Source organism: Clarias gariepinus, chromosome 26 (assembly GCF_024256425.1).
Source record: "Clarias gariepinus isolate MV-2021 ecotype Netherlands chromosome 26, CGAR_prim_01v2, whole genome shotgun sequence".
NCBI classification, from domain to species: Eukaryota; Metazoa; Chordata; class Actinopteri; order Siluriformes; family Clariidae; genus Clarias; species Clarias gariepinus.
In genome coordinates, this window is record NC_071125.1 from 5,447,768 (window position 1) to 5,473,298 (window position 25,531).

General features: G+C 38.6%; 1 protein-coding gene across 1 annotated transcript in view; it reads left to right on the plus strand.

Annotated features, from left to right (window-relative positions):
* The first annotated feature begins 3,418 nt into the window (after positions 1 to 3,418).
* Positions 3,419 to 25,531, plus strand: part of slc9a1a (solute carrier family 9 member A1a) — a 48,438-nt gene continuing 26,325 nt past the window's right edge. Inside the window, exon 1 of the mRNA XM_053487711.1 lies at positions 3,419 to 4,496. Coding sequence (XP_053343686.1) covers positions 4,217 to 4,496 — 280 coding nt within the window. The 5' untranslated portion in view covers positions 3,419 to 4,216. The remainder of the gene's footprint in view (positions 4,497 to 25,531) is intronic.

Here is a 25,531-nt window from a genome sequence, read left to right on the forward strand (position 1 = left end):
TGCCAGTCATGTGTACTGAACAAGAGATCAGACTAATCATTAGGAAGTCCCTAACATCCATGTCTATAGTGTATATTCGACATCATGTTGTGCTTACATCATGTATGGAAAATACAGTAGGTTTAATTCCAGGCTTCTAAATGTTGAGACGGTTGCGCACTGATGATGATAATATTACAACACAATATCTGTGTTTAGAAGTTGAGGTTCCTAGTGACTTGAAGATTGTGGGTTCAAATCTCTGTTTAGTGTTAGGCTCTTGAGCAGGACCTCTAAATTTAAACTGCTTCAGGGTTGTAGATCTGTTACTGATCTTATAGTATATAATGGTAGTTTGTCTCACCCAAAACTTTCACAGCTTCTGAACATAAACAGAACTACACCATATTCCCGAAATGTTATGATGACAGAGATTTGGTCACACTTTTGTTCCCCTAAATTTTAAAAGTGGAGTTGTTGTGTGACCTTCCAGAAGTTTTCAATATTCTTTAGAATCTCAATCATAGAAGTAAATAAATACAAATCTTACAGAACTTTGGTAACTGAGATCTGAAGGAAGATTTTCTATAGAAATTCAATTCTGTTGAAAAGGTTCTATAGAAATGGAAACCCCAGAGTTTTAAATAAGTTCTGTAGAATACCATAGGAGCAGTTCTGTAGTCCTATTGCAGGTCTAGTAGAGATCTATAGAACTGAGAACAGGAATTTTAAAGTATTAATTAAAAAAAAAATCTAAATAAATTTCTATTAAGTTCTATAGACATTCTATAGAACAGGTTTTGCATGTGTACGATGATATAAGAAGTGCACAAATTTGTGTGCCAGGGTGTAAACCCATCTGGTGCCTGGCATTATTAGGATTATGTGAAAAATGTTGTATAGCTCCATCAAACATGGATGTGATGTAAGAATAAAAGAACGTTATGCTTCCTGAGATGCTTTTCTGCTCACCACGGTTGTAAAGAGTGGTAATTTGAGTTACCATAGCCTTCCTGTCAGTGTGGACCTACCTGTCTCCTCTGACCATTTGTCATAAAAAAACACATTGTCACCTGTAGAACTCCTGCATACTGGATCTTCCTGAAACAGCAATTTCCTCTAATTCAGAAGTGTGAATTTCTACATCGCTTTGATCCCCACATGATTAGGTGACTGGAAAATTGCACGAGTGCTACAAGTGTTCTTTTTGAAACATTCAATACATTTTTAAATATAGTACTGTAGTATTGTTAATTACTGATACCAATAATAAATGAAATATAGATAACCATCTAAGCAAAATTGTTACCTGATACTGTGTAAGACTTTTTCTTTTTAATATCACTTTTTCTGTCTAGTATTAAAGCATCGATATAAATTCATTATTCATATAAAATGCTGTGGCATTTTTAACCAGTTTAAGGGAGAAAAGCTTGAGTACGTTCTATATATTCCACCATCTATATATAGTTAACAAATAACAGTCCTTAACATAGCGGTGCAAGACAGACAAATGACAGATGTGTTTGTCTCTTATTTGGAACTGTCTGCGGCCCCAGGTTACATTATTAACATAATTTCAGGTTAAGGTCACAGCTGTGAGTGCTGTTATGCCATGACATATATAATCAACTAAAACATTTACATAAACTTTAGTAGAAGAACTTTAGTTTCACAGCGAAGCATTGCTCTGGAAGAGCACATCCGCCCGAGGCAAAATTAAGAGCAGTTTGAGCTCCGCATGTTTGAAATTCAAGTGTATGGAACGTTTGAATGATCATACAAGGTCAATAAATAACCAAGCACCAGATATTTAAATTATAATAATAAATAAAATTTTACACGTATTTAGCGTGTCACCTTACACACATCTCTTAAGAGATGTTTCAAACTGATAGGGCAGACTTAGTGCTTATGTGAAACAGCTGGTTCTATTATGCTAATACAGTAATTGTTTCAGGATGGTGCTTAAAATAGCATTTAAACATATGAGAAAGTACAACAAAAAAAAAACATGCAGAGTCATGGCTGAGGTCCAAGCTGCATTGCAGATTTCCAGCGTTCTGTAGTGGCCTTGGGTAAGGAGTGAAGGATTTAAGAGGGACGGCAGTTATTCTATTACTGGCAGCATTTAAGGGAAGAGTGGAGAAAGAGAACAGGACGTAGTGTATTCGGTCAACCCTTCCTTATTATATCTGCTGAATCTTTTCATTTGTTTCAGCCAGCCTGCCATTTGATTCAGCTCCTTGGCCCTTCAAAATGTTTAAGCAATTGTTAAAAACAAAATGAACCATAAACAGTTTTCCAGCTGGGCTTGACTAGGTCGGACATTTTTGACACGCCATGTTTGTTTGCTTCTTAAGTGTGAAAGATTTCCTTACTGTCCATCACATGCTTGTTGAATGACTTTCCTTCGTTTTACAGGTCCCTCAAAATCGTCTTTTTCGACTGAACCTGACTGGGACACATGGATGGCCCAGTCACTAAACACTCACCTTTGGATACTACCACCAGGATTGGCTTCAATGGGTAAATGCTGGTAAAACTCATCCAGACATTGCACATGGATGCCCTCTGTCAGATCCAAGTAGCACTTTGGATTTGGTTTGATCAGGGACATCAAACTGGATGGCATACCCAGGACCTTATAGCAAAACCACAGATCCTATGTCTGGAATGTTTGGGGAAACTCAACAAGAAGCAAGATTCTATGGTTGGGAATAGAGATGTCTGGCTGATTCTTTTAATTTAGCAATGCAGGAAAGCCTTGGATTAGAGTTACTGCTCCAACAATTAAAGAGGTGTGAGGTTAAGACGTTGTGGGGCTGGTTAGGAGGCAAAATAGAAAAAATTAACCATTCAGCCATCTTACATGACTCTTCATAGAGCTTTATCAGGCACATTCAACTATCTGAAGACCCTGGATAAGACCCAAGACCAGCCGGACTGATTATATCGCAGAGTTGCTTTGGGAACATCCAATAATCTCCCAGGAGAACCTTGAATCTTCTTGTCTTCTTCTTGTTCATGGGAGATCTCTGGCCTAAGTGAAGCATGGTGGCTCAGTGGCTAATGGTTAGTACACAGACCTCCAGGGTTGGGGTTCTGAACCTCCCCTCTAACCTACATGAAGTATGCATGAAGTTTCCTCCAGGTACTCGAGGTTGGGCGATGCTGTCACTGACTGGACAGACAGATTTTTTCTTTTTTTAAGACTGGTTTTGGTCCTCCAATGTATGAAACGTAATGATAAAATTGAAAGAGCGAGTTCTGACCAATGCACAGACAAACCTTTTTCTTTATTTATTTAGATATATATATGCTGTACAGTAGATCGATTGGCACCACGCCAGAGCCGAGTCACTGCTAACTCGACTCCCTCCGCGCCACTAGATGTCGCTGCGGTCCCAGAATTTTACAGCATTTCCCCTTTTGCTTTCCCAGGTCTATTACGCAAATGGGTGTGTTTTTGTGGAGCTGATATTTAATCCGCAGCATCCACGCGCACCGCAAGCGCGAACTGCTCAGTCCGTGCGCATGAGGCGGCCGTTAAACGGTAGCGCTTTGGCACGCGAAAGGAACGGAAGAACCCACCACCACCTCCGCATCAACAAGGGATAATTTAATTTCTTAAGGCAGAGAGTGTACGCGCGTGTGAGCAACATCGGGGTGGAAAGTCTCAGAAAAGTCGTGTGTTTTTTATTAAATACGGTATAGATATATTCGCTCGCGCGCATGGAGAAGAGTCACGCGCTAAAATTCAAAAATTCAAATCCGGCTCACGCGCAAGCGAGCTTCGGATGCTGACATTGTGAACGTCCTTTCTATTTCTATAAGCGCGCGCGGGTGTGTGTAAGAGAGAGTAATTTAGAGAGAGAGAGAGAGTGTGTGTGTGTGTGTGTGTGTGTGTGTGTGAACTCGTATCCGTGTTTCCCGGTGTAATGTTTGAGTCTTAACGTCAGTTTAACAAAACAGCCAGGTTAGCATTAGCACTTTATATTCTTTGACAGAATGCTAGCCTGCTAGCTAAGTGACAAAGCTAAACTCCAGTTCTTTCTTTTTTTTTTTTTATGGTTTACATACCTCTAAAGAGCGTGTTAGCTTAGCATTCCAGCTAGCTGCCTGTGGTGTCAGGAAACTAGGAAGTAGCCTTGGCTAAAACATTCCTGTCTCTCAAGATGCTGTGTAGTATATTTTCCTGAAGCTTGTGCCGGGTTTGTAAACACACCAGTCCACCATGGCATCATCACCAGTGCACCGGACATTAAGGATGAACTTGCTGGCAGTGATGATTATGATGATGGTGGTGGTGATGATGATGGTCTCGGTGCATGGGAGTTCCCCTCAATCATCCCACGAGAACCCGAGCAGTGATGTTAAGAACCAAGATCATGGAGCGGGTCATCAGAAGAATTACACCAAAAAGGCTTTCCCAGTGTTGTCGTTTGACTATGAAAAGGTTGAATATTATTTCATCATATTCCTCTGGATCCTACTGGCGTCCCTGATGAAGCTAGGTGAGTTTGGTTTTTACTCTGTAGCTGTTTATAAATTGGATTTTATCCCTAGTAAGCATTCGGTCCTGTTCAGGATCCTGGTGAATCTGCAGAAGTTGGATGTTAAGCTAGAATTCTGCCCATCTGTCATGTTCAACTTTTCAAAAAAAAATTTTTTTTTTTACACTCCGTGGAAACCCACATTTGAGACACTAATTTGAGCTTGGGTTCAAACCTCGTTTAGACAAAAATCCTATGGGTATTTTCCCGTCATGGGTCCAGGCATGGATTTTGGTATGCTTGCCTCCAAATTTTGGTACCGTTTGCGTAGTGTGAACACTCCTGTAGTCAGCTGAACCTGCCGGCATGAAGGTAGTCTACTACATTCAAAAACAACAAACACATATGACTGTTAACACAATAATTTGTTTTATTTTATATCTTTTTGGAGGGACGATGTAGTGGTTAGCACTGTCGCCTTGCACCTTCAGGGTCCGGGTTTGATTCTCAGCCAGGCTCAGTTTTCATCTTTGTGCATGGAGTTTGCATGTTCTCCTTGTGCTAGGTGGGTTTCCTCCGGGTTTCCTTCCACAGTCCAAAGATATGCAGGTTAGGCTAATTGGCGTTTCCAACTTGCCCGTAGTGTGTGTGCCCTGCGGTGGATTGGCACCCCGTCCAGGGTGTACCCTGCCTTGTGCCCTAAGCCTCCTGGGATGGGCTCCAGGTCCACGCGTCTCTGAATACAGGGTAAAGCGGTATAGAAGATGAGGGAAGGAGTGATATCTTTTTACATTTGAGAAATCCAACCTGCTAATGCTCCCCTTCATCTATCCTTGTGTGAAGAGTAAGACAAAGTTATAAAAATTAACGTTAAGTTATAAAAATAAGAACTAAGCACTCTTTGGTGTACAAAGATGGCACTGTTTGTCAGAGCACATAACCCTTAAAAATCTGAGCATTTTAGGCATTTCTTGCATTACTATTTTTTTTATATGCAGCATATATACTGATGGTTATGTTCTCCTGGACAGATTTTTAAAAAGGATTGACAAATATACTTGGATCAGCATGGATATAATATGCATGGATCAGCGTGCCACCCTAGTACTTGTCCACGGCATGGATCAAATATGAAAGCCAGCTGTACCTGAACATGGGCCTAGTAGCTTAGTTCGTGAAATCAACGCGGTCTGTGTCCTCCAAAATGTCTGTATTCATGCAGTACGCGCCAATCTCTGCCTGTGAACTACAGAGCCATAAATTAAGTAGGCAGGCACTCGAGAAGGTCACTCCTGACCGATTTACATTAATGGCGTTTGGCAGACGACCTTTTTCCGAGCGACTAACGTTTATCTGATTATACATCCAAGCAGTTGAGGCTCAAGGGCCCAGTAGTTTGTTGCAGCTTATTGGTGCTGAGGTTTAAACCCATGACCCTCTGATACATAGTCTTTAACATTTTTTAACCACTGAGCTACTCCTGGCCTGGTTAAGAGGGAGGATCAATAGTACCCGGGCACGGCCTGCATGCACGCAATCATACTTACTGTGAGAGCAGCCTAAGAGGTGAAGGAAATGGCACACAATACTTTGTGCTGTTATAGAATAATAAACATCTGAGGTGGTGTTGTCATGGCACATGGTTTGGCGCTAACCTTTCTGAAGTGGGGTATTTCCATACAGGGGTCGTAGACAGTAATGTATTTAAAAACTATACATTACAGGAAAAGTTTCAACAGGCTGGTTTGAAGTTCAATTTAATGTTGTGGAATGTTCAAGTTGGTTCCTGTTTTTACCCATGTCAAAGCTATGCTAAACAATCATTACCTTTACAAGACTCTTTCTTTCTTATCTCTTTATCTTCTTAAAAACATGGCTTGTCATTTTATTAAGGAACCAGAACAATCTCTTCCTTTTTCTAAACTTCCCAATACTGATAAACTTCACAAACAAACATGGCGCTTACAAAGTTCTTACAATCGAGACGGCTGCCGTGAATGTTAAATTAACATCTTATAAAAACATAACCACTCTTTTTATTATGAGTTTTACTTTTTTGTTCAACTCCCTGTATTCTGAGTAGAAGATCAAAAGTTTTCGCTTTCAAATTGAAAACCTATTGTGGTGGAATTATAATGTAGATCATTATTCTGAATGACACTTTTAACGTTAAAGCTGCATTTATTTTAGTGATTACAATTCTTAAAAAGTTAACCCAGGTCGCAAAGCTCCCCAAAAATTTGTGTTTTCAGTCTTCAGATAATGCATTTTTAAAAAATAAAAAACTTTAAACTCCCACTGTTTTGCTCCTCTTCCAAATGTGCCATTCCAGTCTCTCTTGTAAACATCATGCCCCCTCTAAAGAACAGCAGAGGCGAGCAACAAACTGGAGGAAGGGGCTCTTCTTATGACGTCACATAAGGAGAAAAATTTTATTGGCTTGTATTTATTATTTTTTTTTGTCAAAACGACCAAATATTGAGCTTTGCATAGGTCACCTTTTGATTATAATTTTATTTTTATGGAAGGCGTCTTTAGTGTTCAGACAGTTTTAAAGATGGAGCACGTTATATTTTTGAACTATATGGCAAATGTGTGTTTAATTATAATTCTCTCACTCATTTGAAGGCGGAGAAAAAAGAAGAAGCTGTTGAAGGAGCAATTGTTTCTAGCTGCGATTACGTAGGTGATAACAGGAACTGACTTGTAGAACTTGCAGATGTTCCACGTTATATGTAGATGTACATGAATAAAAAGTTTAATTGTGCCGTTTCTTAATAAACCTGAATAAAGCGCTTCAGCGCTCTATTGTAGGATCAGATTAAATTTTGGCATTAATGGTAACTCTGCTGCATGTCGTATCACACCCGTTTCGTGTCACACCACCCTAGTGATTTTCACAACTACATGGGAGGTTTCACAACTGTAGTAAGGGTCAGTATGTATTGTTCTATGAGTGTACTGCAGAGCAGTGCTGATTTGGAGATGCCGAGCCCTTTATTTTAATTGTATTTTAGCTGCACTTATACTGACAAAGATTGAAGTAAACATTCTTGCATTTAAATAACTTTGAATATAAAATAATCAGTTTTAAGTTACTTTTGCATAATGTGAACCAAGCGAAGTTACCTAGATCAATCTCTGTCCTCTTTCAAAACACATGCTGATATTACGTCTTCACATTACATATATACAGTCAGAATGAGGATTGTCCAGTCAATTTCCAGTTTGGTTGATTCTTTCGCCTACACTACACTCTGTACACTATAGCTTTATTAAGCATTAACTATACAAGCCAATTTTTCATGACACTATTTTCATTAGTTATACATGAACTGTACAGTATAGCGGTCACACCCTGCAGAGCTCATTACTGAACAATAAGTTCAGCGAGGTAGATAATCATAGTGGCATTGTAGAAAAACTTCTTGTTCGGTACATACATTCAGTCTTGATGTTCTTTCGGCTACTCCTGCCACAGCGGACACCCTGATCTTTTTTTTTTTTTTTTTTAATTCATCTTGGCTTGGGACCAGCACTGCATCCACATTTTTTTTAGACTAATTACCAGGTTTCACAGCCTCGGTCTTATAAATTCATCAGACCAAGATCAATACAGACTTTGAGGTTAACTAAGGTTAACCTCAAAGTTGTTTTTTTCTTGTATTAACCCAAAGTTGAAAGCTCTGTTTATCATGATGGAGAAATTCTAAATCCTAAACCTCAGCTCACGAACACCATTTGTTCCTACGTTCTGTTCGTAACCTGATTTGGTCGTACACTGATTCAGGTTTTCCACCAGAACCCATATAAAAAGAATTAATCCATTCTCCGTCTCTATAAACTATATTTAACTTTACATTTTGTCATATAAACAAAATAAAAAGTATGCTGTTTGTTGTCATGGTATAGTGTGTGTGTTCATTTTTGTTGACGCCAATATTTTATCCCACACGATACCTATATTCAACTTGGTGTGTACATCGTCGATGCCCTCATCAATCACTGATGCATAACGACAGAATGACACATTGCGCACCCTCATCACGCTGCACCTTTCTGGTCCTCTGCTTCAACATCTAATATCAGTCCGTGTATTAACAAAACGCATTGTTTCCGAAGCAGCAAATCTATCATTCTCGTTTCGCTTCCACCTTCCCAGTTCATTGATTTTCCCGCTCCGTATCCATCCTGCACTTTGGCAGTTTATCTCTGATCTGCTGCAGTCTTAAGAGCTTCAGCTATCTGCTGCGACAATGCTAGTGTGTGTACGGGTTATTTTGGGCAATCTGTTTAATGATGCATGCTAACCAGCTGTACAGCTGTGATGTGTACAGATTTAGACTTGGAGGCAATACACTTAGCTATTATGTGCAAAAGGAGTACACATAAAAATAGAAAAATGTCAGCTATTGGTGCCAAAGAATTTGGGAATTGCTAATATATAAGACTTCAAATGAATAATACCTGAAAAACTCTCAGGAATAGGATGGTCATGTGTGAGAAGTGGATATGGTCCTTGACCGTGCTGGATTTACTATAATAGGTTACTGCATTCGGTTATTTTTCTTGGAGAACCAAAACTGCAAGGGTGCTACTTGATCTAGGTGTTACTAGCTGGGTGGAGTTGGAATAAAAGTCCCGGGGGTGGACTCTGACCTGATCTATTTCCTCTTAGCTGGTCATTATTAGAACAAAAGTCCAGAGAGTGAAGACACCAGCTTCAGATAGGATACAGTGGCGAGCAAATTCCTTATTTTCAGCTGGTCATGAAATGTGATCTGAGTCAGTATAAACAAAAAAATATTTTTAAGCCGATAAAACAGTCATAATCTTTAATGTGTTTATTGAATATGTTCATCAGTGAAACACTAGGCTTCTGGTGTCACCAAATGCAAACTAGAGTCAGATGTTATCAAACCTGAAGTCAACTCAATGAAATAATAATAATAATGGAAATGTGGTTTTGAGATAACTCGACTTATAAAAAAACACTCAAATAGTTTCAGTGTGCTATTTCACTTATGCATTATAAAAAAAAGATTTTAGAAGATGTGCAATCAAAAGTAGTTTGATGTGCGTATAGCTGGAAATTGTCCTCTCAAAGTCATCTCAAAAAGTTTAAATATCCATCAGTCTAATCAAAATGATTTGGTAAGGTGGTTACTCTCCATACACAAGGGCATCCAGGCAATATCACTCCAAAGGCACCAAGCTGAATGCTAAGTGAAGTATATATAAAAAAAAAAAAAAGGTCTTAAAGGATTCACAGAAGCTGGATAACATCTCTATTCATGAGTCATATGTAAAAATGTTGAACAGGAAACATCTGAAGTTTGCTGTAGACTTGGACAGATGAAATAAAGATGGAATTGTTGGCAAAGAACACAAAGGACAACATATGACAAAAATAGAACTGCATACCAACATGAAAACATCATCGCAACTCTGATGTAAGGTGGAGAACTGACTTGTAGAACTTGCAGACGTTCCACATGTACATGGGTAAAAAGTTTGATTGTGCCGTTTCTTAAGGTGAAGAAGGCATCATGATATTAGGGCGGCTTTACTGGCTCTGGACCTGGACAGCTTGGCAATGAATTTCTAAAATTTATCAATGCATCCTTCAGGGTAATGTCAGGGTGGCTGTCTTGAACCTCAGAAGGAGCTGAGGTGGTGCAGCAGGACGATGACCCTAAACACAGAAATAAATCCACTAGATAATGGCTTCAGAGACACAAAATCAGCGGCCCAGCCTGAAACCAGACTTCCGCTCCATGGAGATTCATGAGAGAGCTGTTCACAACAGACAGAGCCAAGGCAGTTCTGTAAGGAATAATAGTCCAAAATACTTCCTGAACCTTGTGCAGGTCTAGTCCACAAGTAAGGAAGTGTTTGCTTGAGGTTGTCCCTGCCAAAGTTTTTACCACACGCTTTTACTAGGTTACTTTTTTGCACCATTACTTTGTAGGGTGATGGGCATGTTTAATGAAGATTTAGATTAAGCTTGGAAACAATGTTTATTTATATCTGACTTTTTATTTGTTTTTGTTTGTTGTTGAAAATCATATCATATTTCAAGACCAATTTATGCAGAAAACCAGGAAATTGGAACCGGTTAAATTACTTTTTCATGCCACTGTTGTCAGGGGTCAGGATTATAGGTAGAGTCAGATTAGGTCCAGCCCTACTTCCTGACCTGTAGATTCAATACTACTTGTAGTAGTGTCTGAAAACCTATTGGAGCCTCTTCAGATCGCTATCAATACCAGAAATCAACATGAAATTAAATGTATTTTTTTGCAGAGCCTGAATGAAAGCCATGACGAGCTAAGGCTGCATTCGAATAGAAGTTTGTAATGCGTCATTTCTGACCTCTGATTAAAAGACCAAAAAAAACAAATCGTGTGGAATGTAGAGTACGGAACTCAAAAATTTACTCAAAGGGTTCAATATACAGTGGTTCTACTGATTTTCTTCAATTGGAGACAATTGTATAGGCATCAATTTAAATACAGCAATGAAATGCTATTTTGGATTTAGTGTGTTTGGTTTATTAGTATTTTCCTTTGGTGCCCTCTTCTATTCCCACCCAGATCAGGGCAAATTGCCAGTAATAGTTACTACCCCTGGCTAAAACTTTGTATCTGGACTCCTTTTTTTTTCTTCTTTTTGTCACCTTCCTTCCTTGCACAAGAACAAACTGAAGCCAACCTCCAGAGCAAATCATATTTGTAATGAAGGCTTGTTCTAGTGCTGGCAAATGACCAGATATTTTCTTATCGCAAAGAGCGCAAAATGCAAACAGCTACTCGGTTAAACCGAGCAAGTGGTTTTACAAAGTCTGGTTTATGTTCACTTGCATATAATGTGTAGAAGCGTGCAGCAAGGGTAATGTGGCAAAAAGCAAACCTGCATGTCAGGATTATTTAACACCCTGAGACAGTGGCATGCCAAAGGTTTGGAAATGTACTTAGATTGTGATCTTAACACCACTTTCTGGTAGTTTCTCTGAAGAGTGTAATTACTCAGGAAGCTAATAAAGGCCATAAGCCCTAACAACTGCTTCAGTGGTAATCAGGGGGTGTTTTAAGATTCCCAGCCTTGCTGCCTAAGTTGAGGATTTTAACTAAATTTGCTTTGTTTAATATTGTGCGGTCATAATTAATTCTTTAACATGAAAACATAAATATGTCATACAGTACGAGTCTCTTTGGTGCACTGCCCTTGGTGTAATTTCTTGTTTGGCTGATTTGTGAGCACACCCAGCAGCTGTATCAAAATTCCAACAGCATGGTTACACAGCAGTCGAAGAATTACAAATTTTATTTACAGTGCCGTGTCAACAGTAGGGCAGAGGTAGCTCACTGGTTAAAGTTTCATCCTCTCAAATACCCCGGTTTACCTCTCAAGCCCTATTCGAATGGGTTTTAATTTGAACAAGGTCCTGGAGAAATCCTATTTAACAGGTGCACCTCTGTGACTATTTTTGTCCATGTCTGTGCCTGACTCATTAACAATTCATAAACCTTATGATCAGCCAATTAAATGTTTTCGTAGGCATTTTAAGCATGTGTGTCCCACCCCAGGAGGTGAGTTTTACTTCCAAATTTAAATGCGCTTAGTTTTTGTTTTAATAGACAAGTCTCATACAGAGTCAGACAAAAAAATCTATACACACTTCAAGAAAATAATAGTTTGTTTTTATATTTTACAGTTAAACCTTGGGTTGCGAGCACAATTTCTTTCGAAAGCGTGCACGTAATCCAAAGCACTCTTGTGTGTGTGTGTGTGTAAAAGCTAATTTCCCCATAAGAAATAATGGAAACTAATATTTTGTATTAATAATTTTTATATGAATAATTTAAAGTAAAAATAAAACAAATTAACCTGCACTTTACCTTTGAAAAGAATCGTGGCTGTAGTAAAATGAGAAAGGAGGAGGTGTGTGTGTGGGGGTGCTACTGTGTAGGACGACTTTCTCTCTAACAGACACATGAACACTAACAGAATAATTTTTCTCTGAGAGTCTCTGTTAGCAAACTTCTTAAACAAGGAACCTCTCTAATGACCTTTGCTTTTGCCTCCTTTTGAGGATGTTGTTGCATTGTCGTTAAACAGGTTGATCTCCCACACTGATGGTCTTTTAAACTTTTTTTTTTTTTTTTTTTTTTTTGCAGTACAGTTAATGAACAGTCACTAAACTTAGTCACAAAATAAATAAAAAAATGCTTTTCATGCACATGGTCATGTTATAGTAAACAGTACACGTGCGCACAGTTGTTGATTATGCGAGCGACGCATGCGCACCAAGACCTCACTCGTTTATCAAGATAAAATTTATTTAAAAAATTTTCCTTGTATTGCAAAACACTTGCAGACCAAGTTACTTGCAATCCAAGGCTTTACTGTAATATCATTTTATCATAGTTATGGATGCCATTTCTCCCACCTATGCTATTCCGCACATATGCATCAATAACATTCTTTCCACATAGCTGCCTGTATCGAGAACCAGTTTGTTCTGACTTCATACTACTTGTATCCTTTTTCAGGTCAGTTAGTCGGTGTTTGCCGTGTACAGCAGCTCACAATAGATTTCCAGGCAGCTTGGCAACAAGCCTCTAAAGAGTATTTAATTCATTCGGTCTACGTGTATTTCTACAGCGGCGTAGCGTATGTTCGATTTGCTTGTGAACAGTTCTCTAAGCTGTTTAAACTCCATTCAAATAAACACACACCCAGTTTGACAGACCCATTAATATCATAAAGTGGCAGGGTTTGATCTGCTATCGCTCAGCCGCTCCTTGTTTGTCGTCTTGAGTAACCTGCATTCTGAGAGACCCGAAGCACTCCGTTCTCCCATAGCGCAGACGCCTCTTCGATTAGACTGATTAATTCAGCAGTGTTTTATGACTCAGCGTAATCTTCGTTTCCATTGTGCTCCCGTCTATACTCATGGGAGAGCCACTGATTGCGTGAGCCTGCACCCTAGAGACTATAAAAAAATAAAATAAAATAAATATTCCGTTTAATATACCGAATTTGTATTAAACAATGTTTGGCGATTCTTCCTCCAGGTGTTGCTTCAGCATTACCACTACTTGCCAAAATGTCCAAAAAAAAAAATAATAATGTAAACAAGCTAGTGAAGAAGCGCATAAATAATTCAGTGTTTGTTCATTATTAATAAGCGCTTGTTATCTGGAGCACCCAGCTTGCGTCTTATTCCTGAAGGAAGAATAGATCGATCAGTTAAAATTCAGGATTAATATGTGCATTAGAAATTTAATAAATACCGGAGCAACAATATTTTTGGTTGTAGGGATGACTTATCAAAATGAACAGGTGTACCACAAAGCCATTATAAAATGATTTCTTGATTCTGTTTGTAATGGATGATGATGTATTTGAGCCTTTTTTTTTTTTTTTTGGCCTTGTTTAAGGACCCAGCAGCTTGATCTTGCAGGGGATTAAACCCATAACCTTCTAATGCATAGTGCTGCATCTTAACCGTTGAGCTAATGGACTGAACTTTTTGAGGAAGTTGTACGGGTTACTAAATCCCCACAGAGACTTTAATCTTTTGTTGATCAGTTCAATTTAATACCAAATTATTGCTTCTTCTCTTTCTACTTTTGAGTTTATGGACAGTTGACCCAATACTAGGGCTGCAACTAACGATTATTTTGATAATTGATTAGTTGGGCGATTATGTTTTCGATTAATCGGATAAAACCTAACCGCTTCTTTAATTTGATATTTTGCTTATAACTATGTTAAAAAAAACATAAATTAGGGTATTATTTATGTATAAAAGTAAACTTTTAAAAATGCAAAAGCCACATATAGAGTTTAATAATCTTCAATTTGACATTTTAAACCTTAATGAAATGTAGTATATACAGTGTGTATGTGTGTGTGTGTGTATGTATATATATAGTTAAAAAAATACACTGATATATTCAGTTGATAAGATATAAACAGCTAAAATAATGTAATTTTGTAAAATAAAATAATGTATGCATATGTAAAACTGCAGTAAATTACAAGTTAACTTTGTAGTGGACTATAAAAAAAAATGTAGAAATGCAAAAAGCTAATAGTCACAAATGTACTGTTATTTGCATTCGCTGAAAACCACAACAATCACTAAATGTAATATTCCACTGTTATTCGCACCGTGTAAATTAAGCTAATCTAAAATAGCGCCATTTAACTAATCACTATTGCTCATGAGGTGACGTGAGCAGCCCAACTAATCGATAACGGCAATCGTTGACAATGAATTTCATTATCGATAATTATCGATTTTATCGATTAGTTGTTGCAGCCCTACCCAATACCACCACCTACTGGGCTGGAATAGTTTTTTAATACATAAATTTTTTTAGAATATGACCTTCAAGCCTGAGACAATGAATGAACGTTAAAGTCTACCTAGGATTTACAACTCCTAGTGGGTGTAGCAGGCTACGGTAGCACTTCTGGCATAGTCTGATTAGCGATATGTTACTACTACACCAATTCATAGCGTGCTGTATCACATGACGCCGAAGCGACAGTCATGCCATAGGTTATAGTAGATCTTTCAATAGGGAATCAGTAGACCCTCGTATTATGTTGCATTTGTTGGTAGGTGGATGTTATTATCTGTGTCACATTTTCCATGTCTTTACATCATACCCCTCTATTTCAGTTGGGCTCTGCCCAAGCCACTTTAGCTAATGACGTCATATTGCGTCAGAACCACGGCGGGCCCGCGATTATGAAGTGGTTTATAGTGCAGAGTTTAGATTTGTCAATTTATTTTATTTGTTTTATGGACTGATATAGAACTCTAGAGCCTGGGGACAAAATGAAATCTTTTTATTTTATTATGTCTACGTTTAGGATGGATAACTAATTATATTTGTTGCATTAATTTGTCAATGTGATTGCCTCTGGGACTTAAGTAAGCTGAGAACGAATCAAACACCAAAATTGTGACTTGATGCAATTACAGCTTTAGGTGATGAAGCATTTAAGTGTTTAAGTAAAAAAAGAGAAAAAGTGGCCTGTTATTATTTTGTACTAGATTAATATTGTAATAAAGATATGTAGTTTGTTCTGTTTTGTGCCAAATGTTTTTTAGAAAAAGGCAAGTGCTTAAAAAACACAAAGCAGATAGGAAGTGGGGTATTGCTCATACAAGATGTTATGTAGACTATTTCTTTTACACCACATCGCTGATGAAAGCTGGTTTCCGATTGGTCAGGAGATGTTGGTCAATTAAAAAAACAGAAAGACAAATCACAGGATTGTATCAGTGCATTTGTTTTAATATGCTGCCGTTTCTACAGTAAAAGAGCACGTGTTCACATGGAATTTTAATTGTGCAGAATAACAGAACAGTTATGAGAGCAAACACTATCAAAAGAATAGTTTATAGGAACTAAACTCCCCTGCTACACTCATGCACTTCTTATCCCAGGGTTTCACTAGTGCTTGAATACCATCAAGATGTACACCTGAGCCATGATCGGACTGCCTGCTTCACGATTGAAACTCTGGCCTCCCAGGAACTCCTTTAATGGCCCAAATGTGTCGAAGTGGCTTGGAAGGAGGTTGGGACTGTACAAGGGACATGGCAATAACTCGTAGCCGAGTTCCTGTAATCTGAATGATGGTGTGTGTGCAGATCTCACAGACAGAACTTTAAAACGTTGCATCATTCAAATGTTTTGCTGTGGCTAGGAGTCTATGCTTGATGTTTTCTGTAAATGTTTGTCGGTATTTAAGTCCCGGTGTTAATTGTACAGCCCTTGTATTTTTAAAACAAGTGTATAATTGTTTGCTGTTGTTATTATTAGCTTGTTTTAAGTGAAAAAAAAAGTTAGGCTTTTCCCACAATCTTCTCGACTATTATATGTAGCTTCTAGAGCTGGAGATTCAGTTGTTTATACAATATAAGCAATCTTTTGTTTGTAGGTTTAGAATTGATTCACACTTTTAAAATAATTTTTTGTAAAAAACAGCTTTGATTGAAAATAAAAACTGCTTGCATCTTCCACAAAACCTAACATTTTATTTTATGAGAGTATTGCTTTTCCATTTGCTTTCATATGCAAATATGTAGATACAAACCAATCAACGGCACAAGTTGCACAGCATTTGTGTTTACTAAATACTTTTAGTGTTTTTTTTTTTTTTTTTTTTGTAAATAAGAAGTATAGCCGCTTGAGGTTAATCTTTGGGTTTTGCAATTTCCTATTCATCATCACTAATGTTTATTTTCTAATTTCTAGTTTATTTTCTGCCTGTAGGACTTCAGGTAACAAGTGTGTATGTGTTACCTGAAGAGAGAGAGAGGAGAGAGAGAGATAAAAAAAAATCATCTGATGTGTTCTTTAACTAATGCAGTAAATGACTGAGGTATTGGAGGAATAAAATGTTTTGTGTAAGAACACGCCTACATAGAAACATAATCAGGTTCATGGTGGGAACAATAACTCCAGCTGACTTTTCTGTTTTATTTGTTTATATTAAACACTTCGAAGTGTCCGGAATATTTGCTTTAGGGTTGTTCAGATACTGTAAATAGCATTGCATTCTGAGGGCCTATGTATACACAAACATTTCCGAGAATTTTTATTTTTTAGTTAGGAAAACGTTTTTTTGTCTGTGTGGTGTGATGTGATGGCTGTTCTTTAGATTGCTGGTGTTGCTCACTATCAACATCAATAACAGCAAATATGGGTGAGGAAACTTGAGAGTGGGAATACCTGCTGGCTAAAACAACCTGATTTACATAGCTCCCAGTGTTTGCACAGCATTAAGGTTTCATCTTGTGTACATCTGGAAGTTGGAAAGTGATGGCAAGTAAAAGCGAAACAAACTGTTACCTGTTTAAGTCGAGCTGCAACATACAGAGATTTCTGTACTTTCTTTTGTCATTGAGATTGTCATGATTCGCTGCTCAAATCAAAAACTTGCCATGACAGATATTTATTAAACTAGAAAATCCAAAAGACTGTAATTTATGCCATTTTTTCATATAGGTTTAGGAAAGTGCTTTCCAGTCCTGGCTCAGGAGTACTCCCTGTCCTCCCTGCAGGTTTTCTTGTTTTCTCAGCAAAGGTTTTTAATAAGCTGATTAGATAAATTAGGCTAGCACGCCTAATTTATCTAATCAGCTTATTAAGAACCTTTACTGAATAGAAGTGGGTGCGGTAAAACTTGGAAAGTGCATGGACAAGCGTTGGAAAACACTGGGGTTTTAAACATGCACTATCTCTAAGAAGAAAAATGATTAGCGATATTACTTCGTAGCGATGTAGAGTTGTATACAAGTAAAGATAGTCCCTGAGGGGTGCATTTTTGTAAGACAGATTTGTTGTTGAGACAAAGTGAGTCTTGTACGCCTTTGACATGAATATGCAACGTAAAACATACCAATTCACTTAACTAAATCTCTGTCCCCTTTCCCCACACTAACCGTAACTGCGCCCAAAGAATATTAATCTTACACATGTCAAATGTAACCATGTTGTCTCTGTGCCTTCAAAATCGTGAGGGGAATCCTGGACGCCGTTTTGTCTCATAGCTGTTTTCCACTGTATTGGACTGTGACTCTGTCTTATTGAGGATTTTTTGAAATCAGGATCATTCACTATCAAGGTGGCTTTACAGGACTGACATTTTCTATCATCATGCTCCTGGACTAATTTATTGAAAAGGGTGAAACCAATTCATTTCTCCTGCACACACACACACACACACACACACACACACACACACACACACACACACAATATACCAGACTTTAGACATTGTATATATTCACTTACTTAAAATATTGTATATAATTGTCATTTGTTTTAGTTTCAATTTTTTTTGTAATGTTCTTTCATGATTTGTTCGCGTTTACGAACAAAGTTTCGAAATACTGCGGGGCAGTCGTATCTGTAAAAATTGATAACTCAGATGTTTGTAATTTGAGGACTTACTGTATGTGTTTTGTTTATTCAGTTGTGGACACCATGTGATGCTGACTCGGTTCCATGTGTCTTATGTGCACACTGTTCCAGTGCAGGAGCATTACAGTTTACTTGCCTCCATCAGGTCTGTTTACCCAAGCCCCTCAGGCAGCTAATGGGACTGATAAGGAGGCACTGCTTTATACCAGGGAACTGGTTCTACTCGCTCTGCAAACAGAAGGCTCTTTAAAAAAAAAGAGAGAGAAAAAAAATGTCTGTGTAGGCAGGGTGTGGGTTTTTTTTTTTGGTCTTTTCCCCTCTCTCTACTTTTTGACTCCCAAAACTAGTGTAAGTGCTGGTTGAACAGATTTTCCGAACCCTATGGATTTTTCATCTCAACCTTTTCCTTACAGTCTGTTGCAAATCAGATGCATGGTACAATCTGTGCTCTGTGAGATCTCCTTTGATTAAAATTATTTTTGTAGCCATGCTGAGGAACACAGTCTCGTGATTATGTTCATCTTCTTGGTTAGAAAAGGTTAGATCAGTTACCCTGATATAAAAATGCAAGGGCACTTTACAGAGCATACTATGTCTGGAACCATATTACACGATAAACGAGATCCGCTGATCGAAACGACCTTTGTCGCTTATCTCCGTGTGGAAAATCGCTCCCTTTTGTTCTCGTCATATATTATTGAAAAGGTAAATTTATCTTCAAACACGGCGCTTTTTCTAACAGGACACAAAAGTAATCGCTACTGTGTCGTGCTGAACAGCCTGATGGATTTATTCTTAATCTCTACAGATGTTCCAGACATTTTAAAATAAATATTATGGTTTATATATATTGACAAGGGTCGTTCAAGGCAAACTGAGACTTACAGTACGGTGATTAGACACTTCGCAATAAAACATTTAAATGATGCAAACGTCTTAAAGAAGACTCCTATCCTACTCCTATCAGTGGTCCTTAAAATGCTCCTCCAACATGACTAGAGTTCCCCTGTGCCTAATTGAATACGTTGAACATAATTTGGAAAGGCACACACCTGGCTATATAAGTAATTTTGGAAAAACAATAAACCTTTGTTTGCAGAAGCATGGAAAGAAATGATGATATGGGTTTAACAAATACTTGTATTTGTTAACCACGTTATCATGAGCTACGTGAACTTAATGTTTTGTCCATGCTTGTACATGTCAATAAGCATCGGCGTGTTACTACATGCTCATAGATATCCGCTTTCTGGCCAAAACAAAGGGTCTCTATTTCAAAAAGGTCAAATTATTTGTCTGCGTCAAGCAAAGAAAACAACTAAGGAGATTTGACGTTTGCGAAACCATGTTAAAAAAAACCTTCAATGTTTGGTGACGTTGCATGGGAATGTATGTGAAAGTAAATTTTCTTCCAATTTGCTAGAGAGCATAAAGACTGGACTGCGAAGCAATGGGGGAGGGGGGGAAGGTGATGTGGTCCATGAGTCCAGCTTGACCTTATTCTAGAGAAATGGCTGAGTCAGGGTAAGAAGGAAAGCACAAGGAACTCAGCAACATCATGTGGCAATCAAATGAAATCAGCTGATGAACCGGCCACTATATTGTCTGCTGAAATCAAAGCTGAAGGTGATTGAATGACATCTTAGAGTGTGTGACTTTGTTTTCGGCCAGGCAGTGTATAAAAAAAATAATAATAATAAAATGTTGGGCATATGTACAGTTCTGTTTGTCCTTCTGCTAAGCATGAATGAAGGCTGTGACTGTTTGCCTGAATGAGTTGTTTACCAGGACATCAGGGATGACCTGTGATTTTCTAAGGAACAGGTAATTGCATGTTAAAAACAAAACAAAACAAAAAAACAGAGCCCGAGTGAAGATGGAAAACGGACCAATTTGATATTCCCCAGCACGATCTCCTCACTAATATTACTCACTTCATTTAAATTAATATTGCTTTCCTTTATCTGCTCTCTCTCTCTCTTTCTCTCTCTAGTCTGACTCACTGCCAGCTCTGCAGTTAAATCTATCTTTCCATCTTTGTGTCTCGTTTTAATCTCTAGATCTGCCAGTCTCTCTCTCTCTCTCCCTCTCTCTCTCTTTCTCCTAAATATGTGTGTATGTATATATATATATATATATATATATATATATATAATTATTTTTTTCCCCTGCAGTCTGTCTTGTTTGTGTTTTCTTTCTCTCTGCTTCTCCATCTGTTTATCTTCCTCAATGTCCCTTACTCTTTTTATAAGCTCTCTTATACAGCTTGTCTCACATTCTCTGTTTTTGACCTTTTATGGTGTCCGTCTTTCTCAGTGTCTCACTGTCCAACCCCATCTCTGTCGCTTTCCGTCTCACTCTGTTTTACACGGTTTGTCTCTGTTCATGTCTCTCTGACCATCCCCATCTCTCTCCCTCTCTCTATTGGTATTTTGCAATGTGTTTCTGTCTGTCTCTTACTAGCTCTTTATCTCTCTCGCTCTCAGTCTCCGTCCCTCGCTTCTCTTCTCTCATGGTTTCTGGTGTCTTACTGAGCCGAGGATGACAAATGACTGAAATCCGTCCACCTGTCCTCAGTTTTAGTTATGCATTCAGCACAGCTGCTGCCAGCGTTATTTACGGGTCACAGAGTCATATGTCCATTTTAATACGCCACCTTCCCTTTGGTGAAAGAGCTGCAAATATGTTTGTGAAAACCATTCTAAAGCAAAAATTCACTTTAAGATGGATCAGTCACTGTGAATCACCTCAGTATCTGGGTTTGCTGCATGCTTTGCAGTTTCAGTTGAACTGGTTCCTCCTGATACTGCAGAGGAACACTGGCTAACCCAGGCGCTGTTCGACAGTCCTTCCTGGCTGGGAATCTTTTGCTGACTCATCCTGAATGAAATCCCTTATTTTGAAAAAATTACTTTATCCAGCTGCACCTGCACGTACACACATTCCCCTCTGCTTGTATTTCACACACAGCAGAAGTTTATGGAGAATAGCCAGGTAATAGTTCGGCAGACAGGTTGAATGAGCGAATAGATTCCTACAGAGACGCCTTTTTACCACTGCTTTTGCCTGGCTCGCTTCTGTCTGGTGAATTTCTGTAGCCTATTCCATGCATGCAGGTACGCCGAGCACCTTATCAAGACCTAGTCACGGACCAGTGGAGGTGATGAGCCTGTCTGCTTTTCCTCCAAGCACTGCTGCGGAGCACTTGATGAGTCACTATTTCTTTTCTTTTTTTTTTCCACCCCTTTGTCACACCTAATTGGGCAGCTCTTTTTTTTTAAGTTAAAAGGCAAAGCTTAATGGGTAATTTGGCATCTCAGAGATTTGGTCTCAGGCTGCAGTCGTGATCAGGGTGCACTCTCACTTTGGTCATGTCATTCGTCCAATTTTCTTCCCCTCAGCCACATCTGTAAAAGCAGATTACAGCAGTTTTTTTTTTCTCTTCTTTTTCTAAAGGAAATTGCACCGGTGTCAATTTTTACAAGCTCTCTCAGTGGTTATTTACGTGTGAAAGGCTTTGTAGCAGACGAAGTCTCATTAGAGCAGCCAAACATCTATGCCAGAAAAACATGAGCGGCCAATTAGACATGGATGGTTGTGAAGTTCCCAAAGGTTCCTGTCATAGACATGCGTTATCAGGCGGAAGCCAAATATATTGGAACACAATTCTTAAAAATATTACAAGTTATGAAGTTTAAAAAGTTTTAGTCAGAATCGCCTTGAACATGAACGACTTTCAGTCTGTCGTCAAACTGAAATCGAGAAAGCGGCATGACTGGCGAATGTACTTCTTCACTTTAGAGGGTATGCGCATGTTGTGTGTATATATATATATATTTTTTTTGTAGTCTTGGACTTCGTCACTGCAGGTTGCCACATACTTCCTTTAATTTAGCGCATTACAAAAGCACTGTTCTGAGGAGATCGTGACTAAACCGACCACAAGGATTGTTTTTTGCTTGTTTTAGAAAGGACAGACATGACCTAAATAAATTTTAAAAAAAAAAGGAACTTGATGTTTTTATTTTATGATGTTGTCTGATGTTCCCTTGATAAATCCAGATAATAAGTGTTTAACATCAAACTTAACATAAAACTTTGTTTGGTTTTTATATGGGATACACATAGTTTTGGCTGCAGGTCTATTCTCAAGTGTTGTTCAAGTCATAAACTTAAAATTAGCATAACATTATTATTTACTGGTCTGAACCATTCACATACTGTACTTGTGCAATTGTTTTTGCAGTTGTAGTCACAGAAGATGGGTTTAAAATTAGGCTGTGGCTCAGACTTGGCACGTGATTTTAACAAGCTACTAATAATAAATAACTAGTTGAACTTGTATTTTAGTTTGTACAAGGAGAAAAACGAGTAGTGTGCCAAGTAGGGCTGCACGACTCGATTAACATGTATTGCATCGTGATTTAACCTGCAATATGTAGCTATTAAATGCAACATTTTGTATTTAAATGCATGAGTGAGTCAAAAATTATCCGCACTCCGGATATGTTAAAACAACTTTTGTCTGTCTGTCTCATCAGCGCTTTTCGTTTAAGGCTACTGTCTTACCAGGTTTGAATGTGTTACTTGTAACTGCGGTGTGAACAAAAAAAGCATGGCCCACTTGTGATTTGCACGAAAGAAGACGCATAAATTCCAGAATGTATGTACACACAACAAAAATATAAACGCAACACCTTTGTTTCTGCTCCAATTTTTCATGAGATGGACTTAAAGATCTAAAATTAATTCCAGATATACAATATTACCATTTCTCTCAAACATTGTTCACAAATCAGTCTAAATGTGTGATAGTGAGCACTTCTGAAATAATCCATCCCACCTCACAGGTGTGCCACATCAAGATGCTGATCTGACATCATGACTAGTGCACAGGTGTACCTTATACTGCCCACAATAAAAGGCCACCCTGGAATGTGCAGTTTTTTGCTTTATTGGGGGTCTGGGGACTCAGAACCGGTCAGTATCTGGCATGACCACCATTTGCCTCATGCAGTGCAACACATCCTCTTCACATAGAGTTTATCAGATTGTCAATTGTGGCCTGTGGAATGTTGGTCCAATCCTCTTCAATGGCTGTGCGAAGTTGTTGGATATTAGTGGGAACTGGTACACGCTTTCGTATACGACGGTCAAGCACATCCAAAACATGCTCAACGGGTGACATGTCCGGTGAGTATGCTGGCCATGCAAGAACTGGGACATTTTTAACTTCCAAGAACTGTGTACAGATCCTTGCAACATGGGGCCGTGCATTATCTTGCTGAAACATGAGGTGATGTTCATGGATGTATGGCACAACAATGGGCCTCAGGATCTCATCACGGTATCTCTGTGCATTCAAAATGCCATCAATAAAATGTACCTGTGTTCTTCGTCCATAACAGATGCCTGCCCATACCATAACCCCACCACCATGGGCCACTCGATCCACAACATTGACATCAGCAAAGCGCTCACCCACACGATGCCACACACGCTGTCTGCCATCTGACCTGAACAATGTAAACCGAGATTCATCCGTGAAGAGAACACCTCTCCAATGTGCCAGACGCCATCGAATGTGAGCATTTGCCCACTCAAGTCTGTTGTGGCGACGAGCTGGAGTCAGGTCAAGACTCCGATGAGGACGACGAGCATGCAGTTGAGCTTCCCTGAGACGGTTTCTGACAGTTTGTGCAGAAATTGTTTGGTTATGCAAACCAATTGTTTCAGCAGCTGTCTGAGTGGCTGGTCTCAGAAGATCTTGGAGGTGAACCCGCTGGATGTGGAGGTCCTGGGCTGGTGTGGTTACACGTGGTCTGCGGTTGTGAGGCCGGTTGGATGTACTGCCATATTCTCTGAAATGGCTTTGGAGACGGCTTATGGTGGAGAAATGAACATTCAATGCACGAGCAACAGATCTGGTTGACATTCCTGCTGTCAGCATGCCAATTGCACGCTCCCTCAATACTTGTGGCATCTGTGGCATTTTGCTGTGAGACAAAACTGCACATTCCAGGGTGGCCTTTTATTGTGGGCAGTATAATGTACACCTGTGCAGTAGTCATGATGTCAGATCAGCATCTTGATGTGGCACACCTGTAAGGTGGGATGGATTATCTCAGCGAAGCAGAAGTGCTCACTATCACACATTTAGACTGATTTGTGAACAATGTTTGAGAAAAATGGTAATATTGTGTATCTGGAATGAATTTTAGATCTTTAAGTCAATCTCATGAAAAATCGGAGCAGAAACAAAGGTGTTGCGTTTATATTTTTGTTGAGTGTATATTATGTATAATAAATTGCAGCACTAGTACCATGTTTACATCACTAAATATCTTGAAGGCATAAGACGCATGACTGTTCTTATACCACGAGTGTTGATCCATGATGTCGTTTGTAACAGCAGCTCTGACAGGAGTGCTGGCTGTTTATACATTTTAATACAAATACTAAAGGTTAATTTTTTTAATGTTTTTATTTATTTTTGATTGATTTATTACTTAGAAATTGTACAAGCCTTGAGTATGCCTTGTTGTATTAATAAAATAAACTTAAACATCAAATGTCATTTAAAACAGAACTGCTGATGGGTTTTTAACTTTTAAAATGAGTGCACTTGAAAACCAAATAATAACCTTTGCTGGTTTCTTCAAAATTAAGTAAACAGGTTTACATAAAATATCATTAGTGACATACGGCAACAGCAGCATACTTTGCAAATGCATTTACATTGCAAATTATTGGCAGCAAGTAAGATGACCTAAGCAGATTCAAAAACTAAAGACAAGATTCCTGGCGTGGCACATTATATAATGGCGATCTAGAATTAGGAAAAGGGGGAAAACACATAATTAAAGTAAATTCTTTAGCCATATACAGTGTATATTTTTTTTTGTCGCAAGAAATGGCAAAACGAATGTCTCCTCTTCTGATCTAAAACCTGGAGTCGCTCATATCAGGGGCTGGGGGTAGCTCAGTAGTTAAGTTATTGAACGATGACTCGTAGTCTACCTTCGTTGTTGTTATGGGGTTGGGGTTGCTGGGACTAATGATGTGGCTCTTTAGCCCTTGGAAAACCAAACCAGTTTC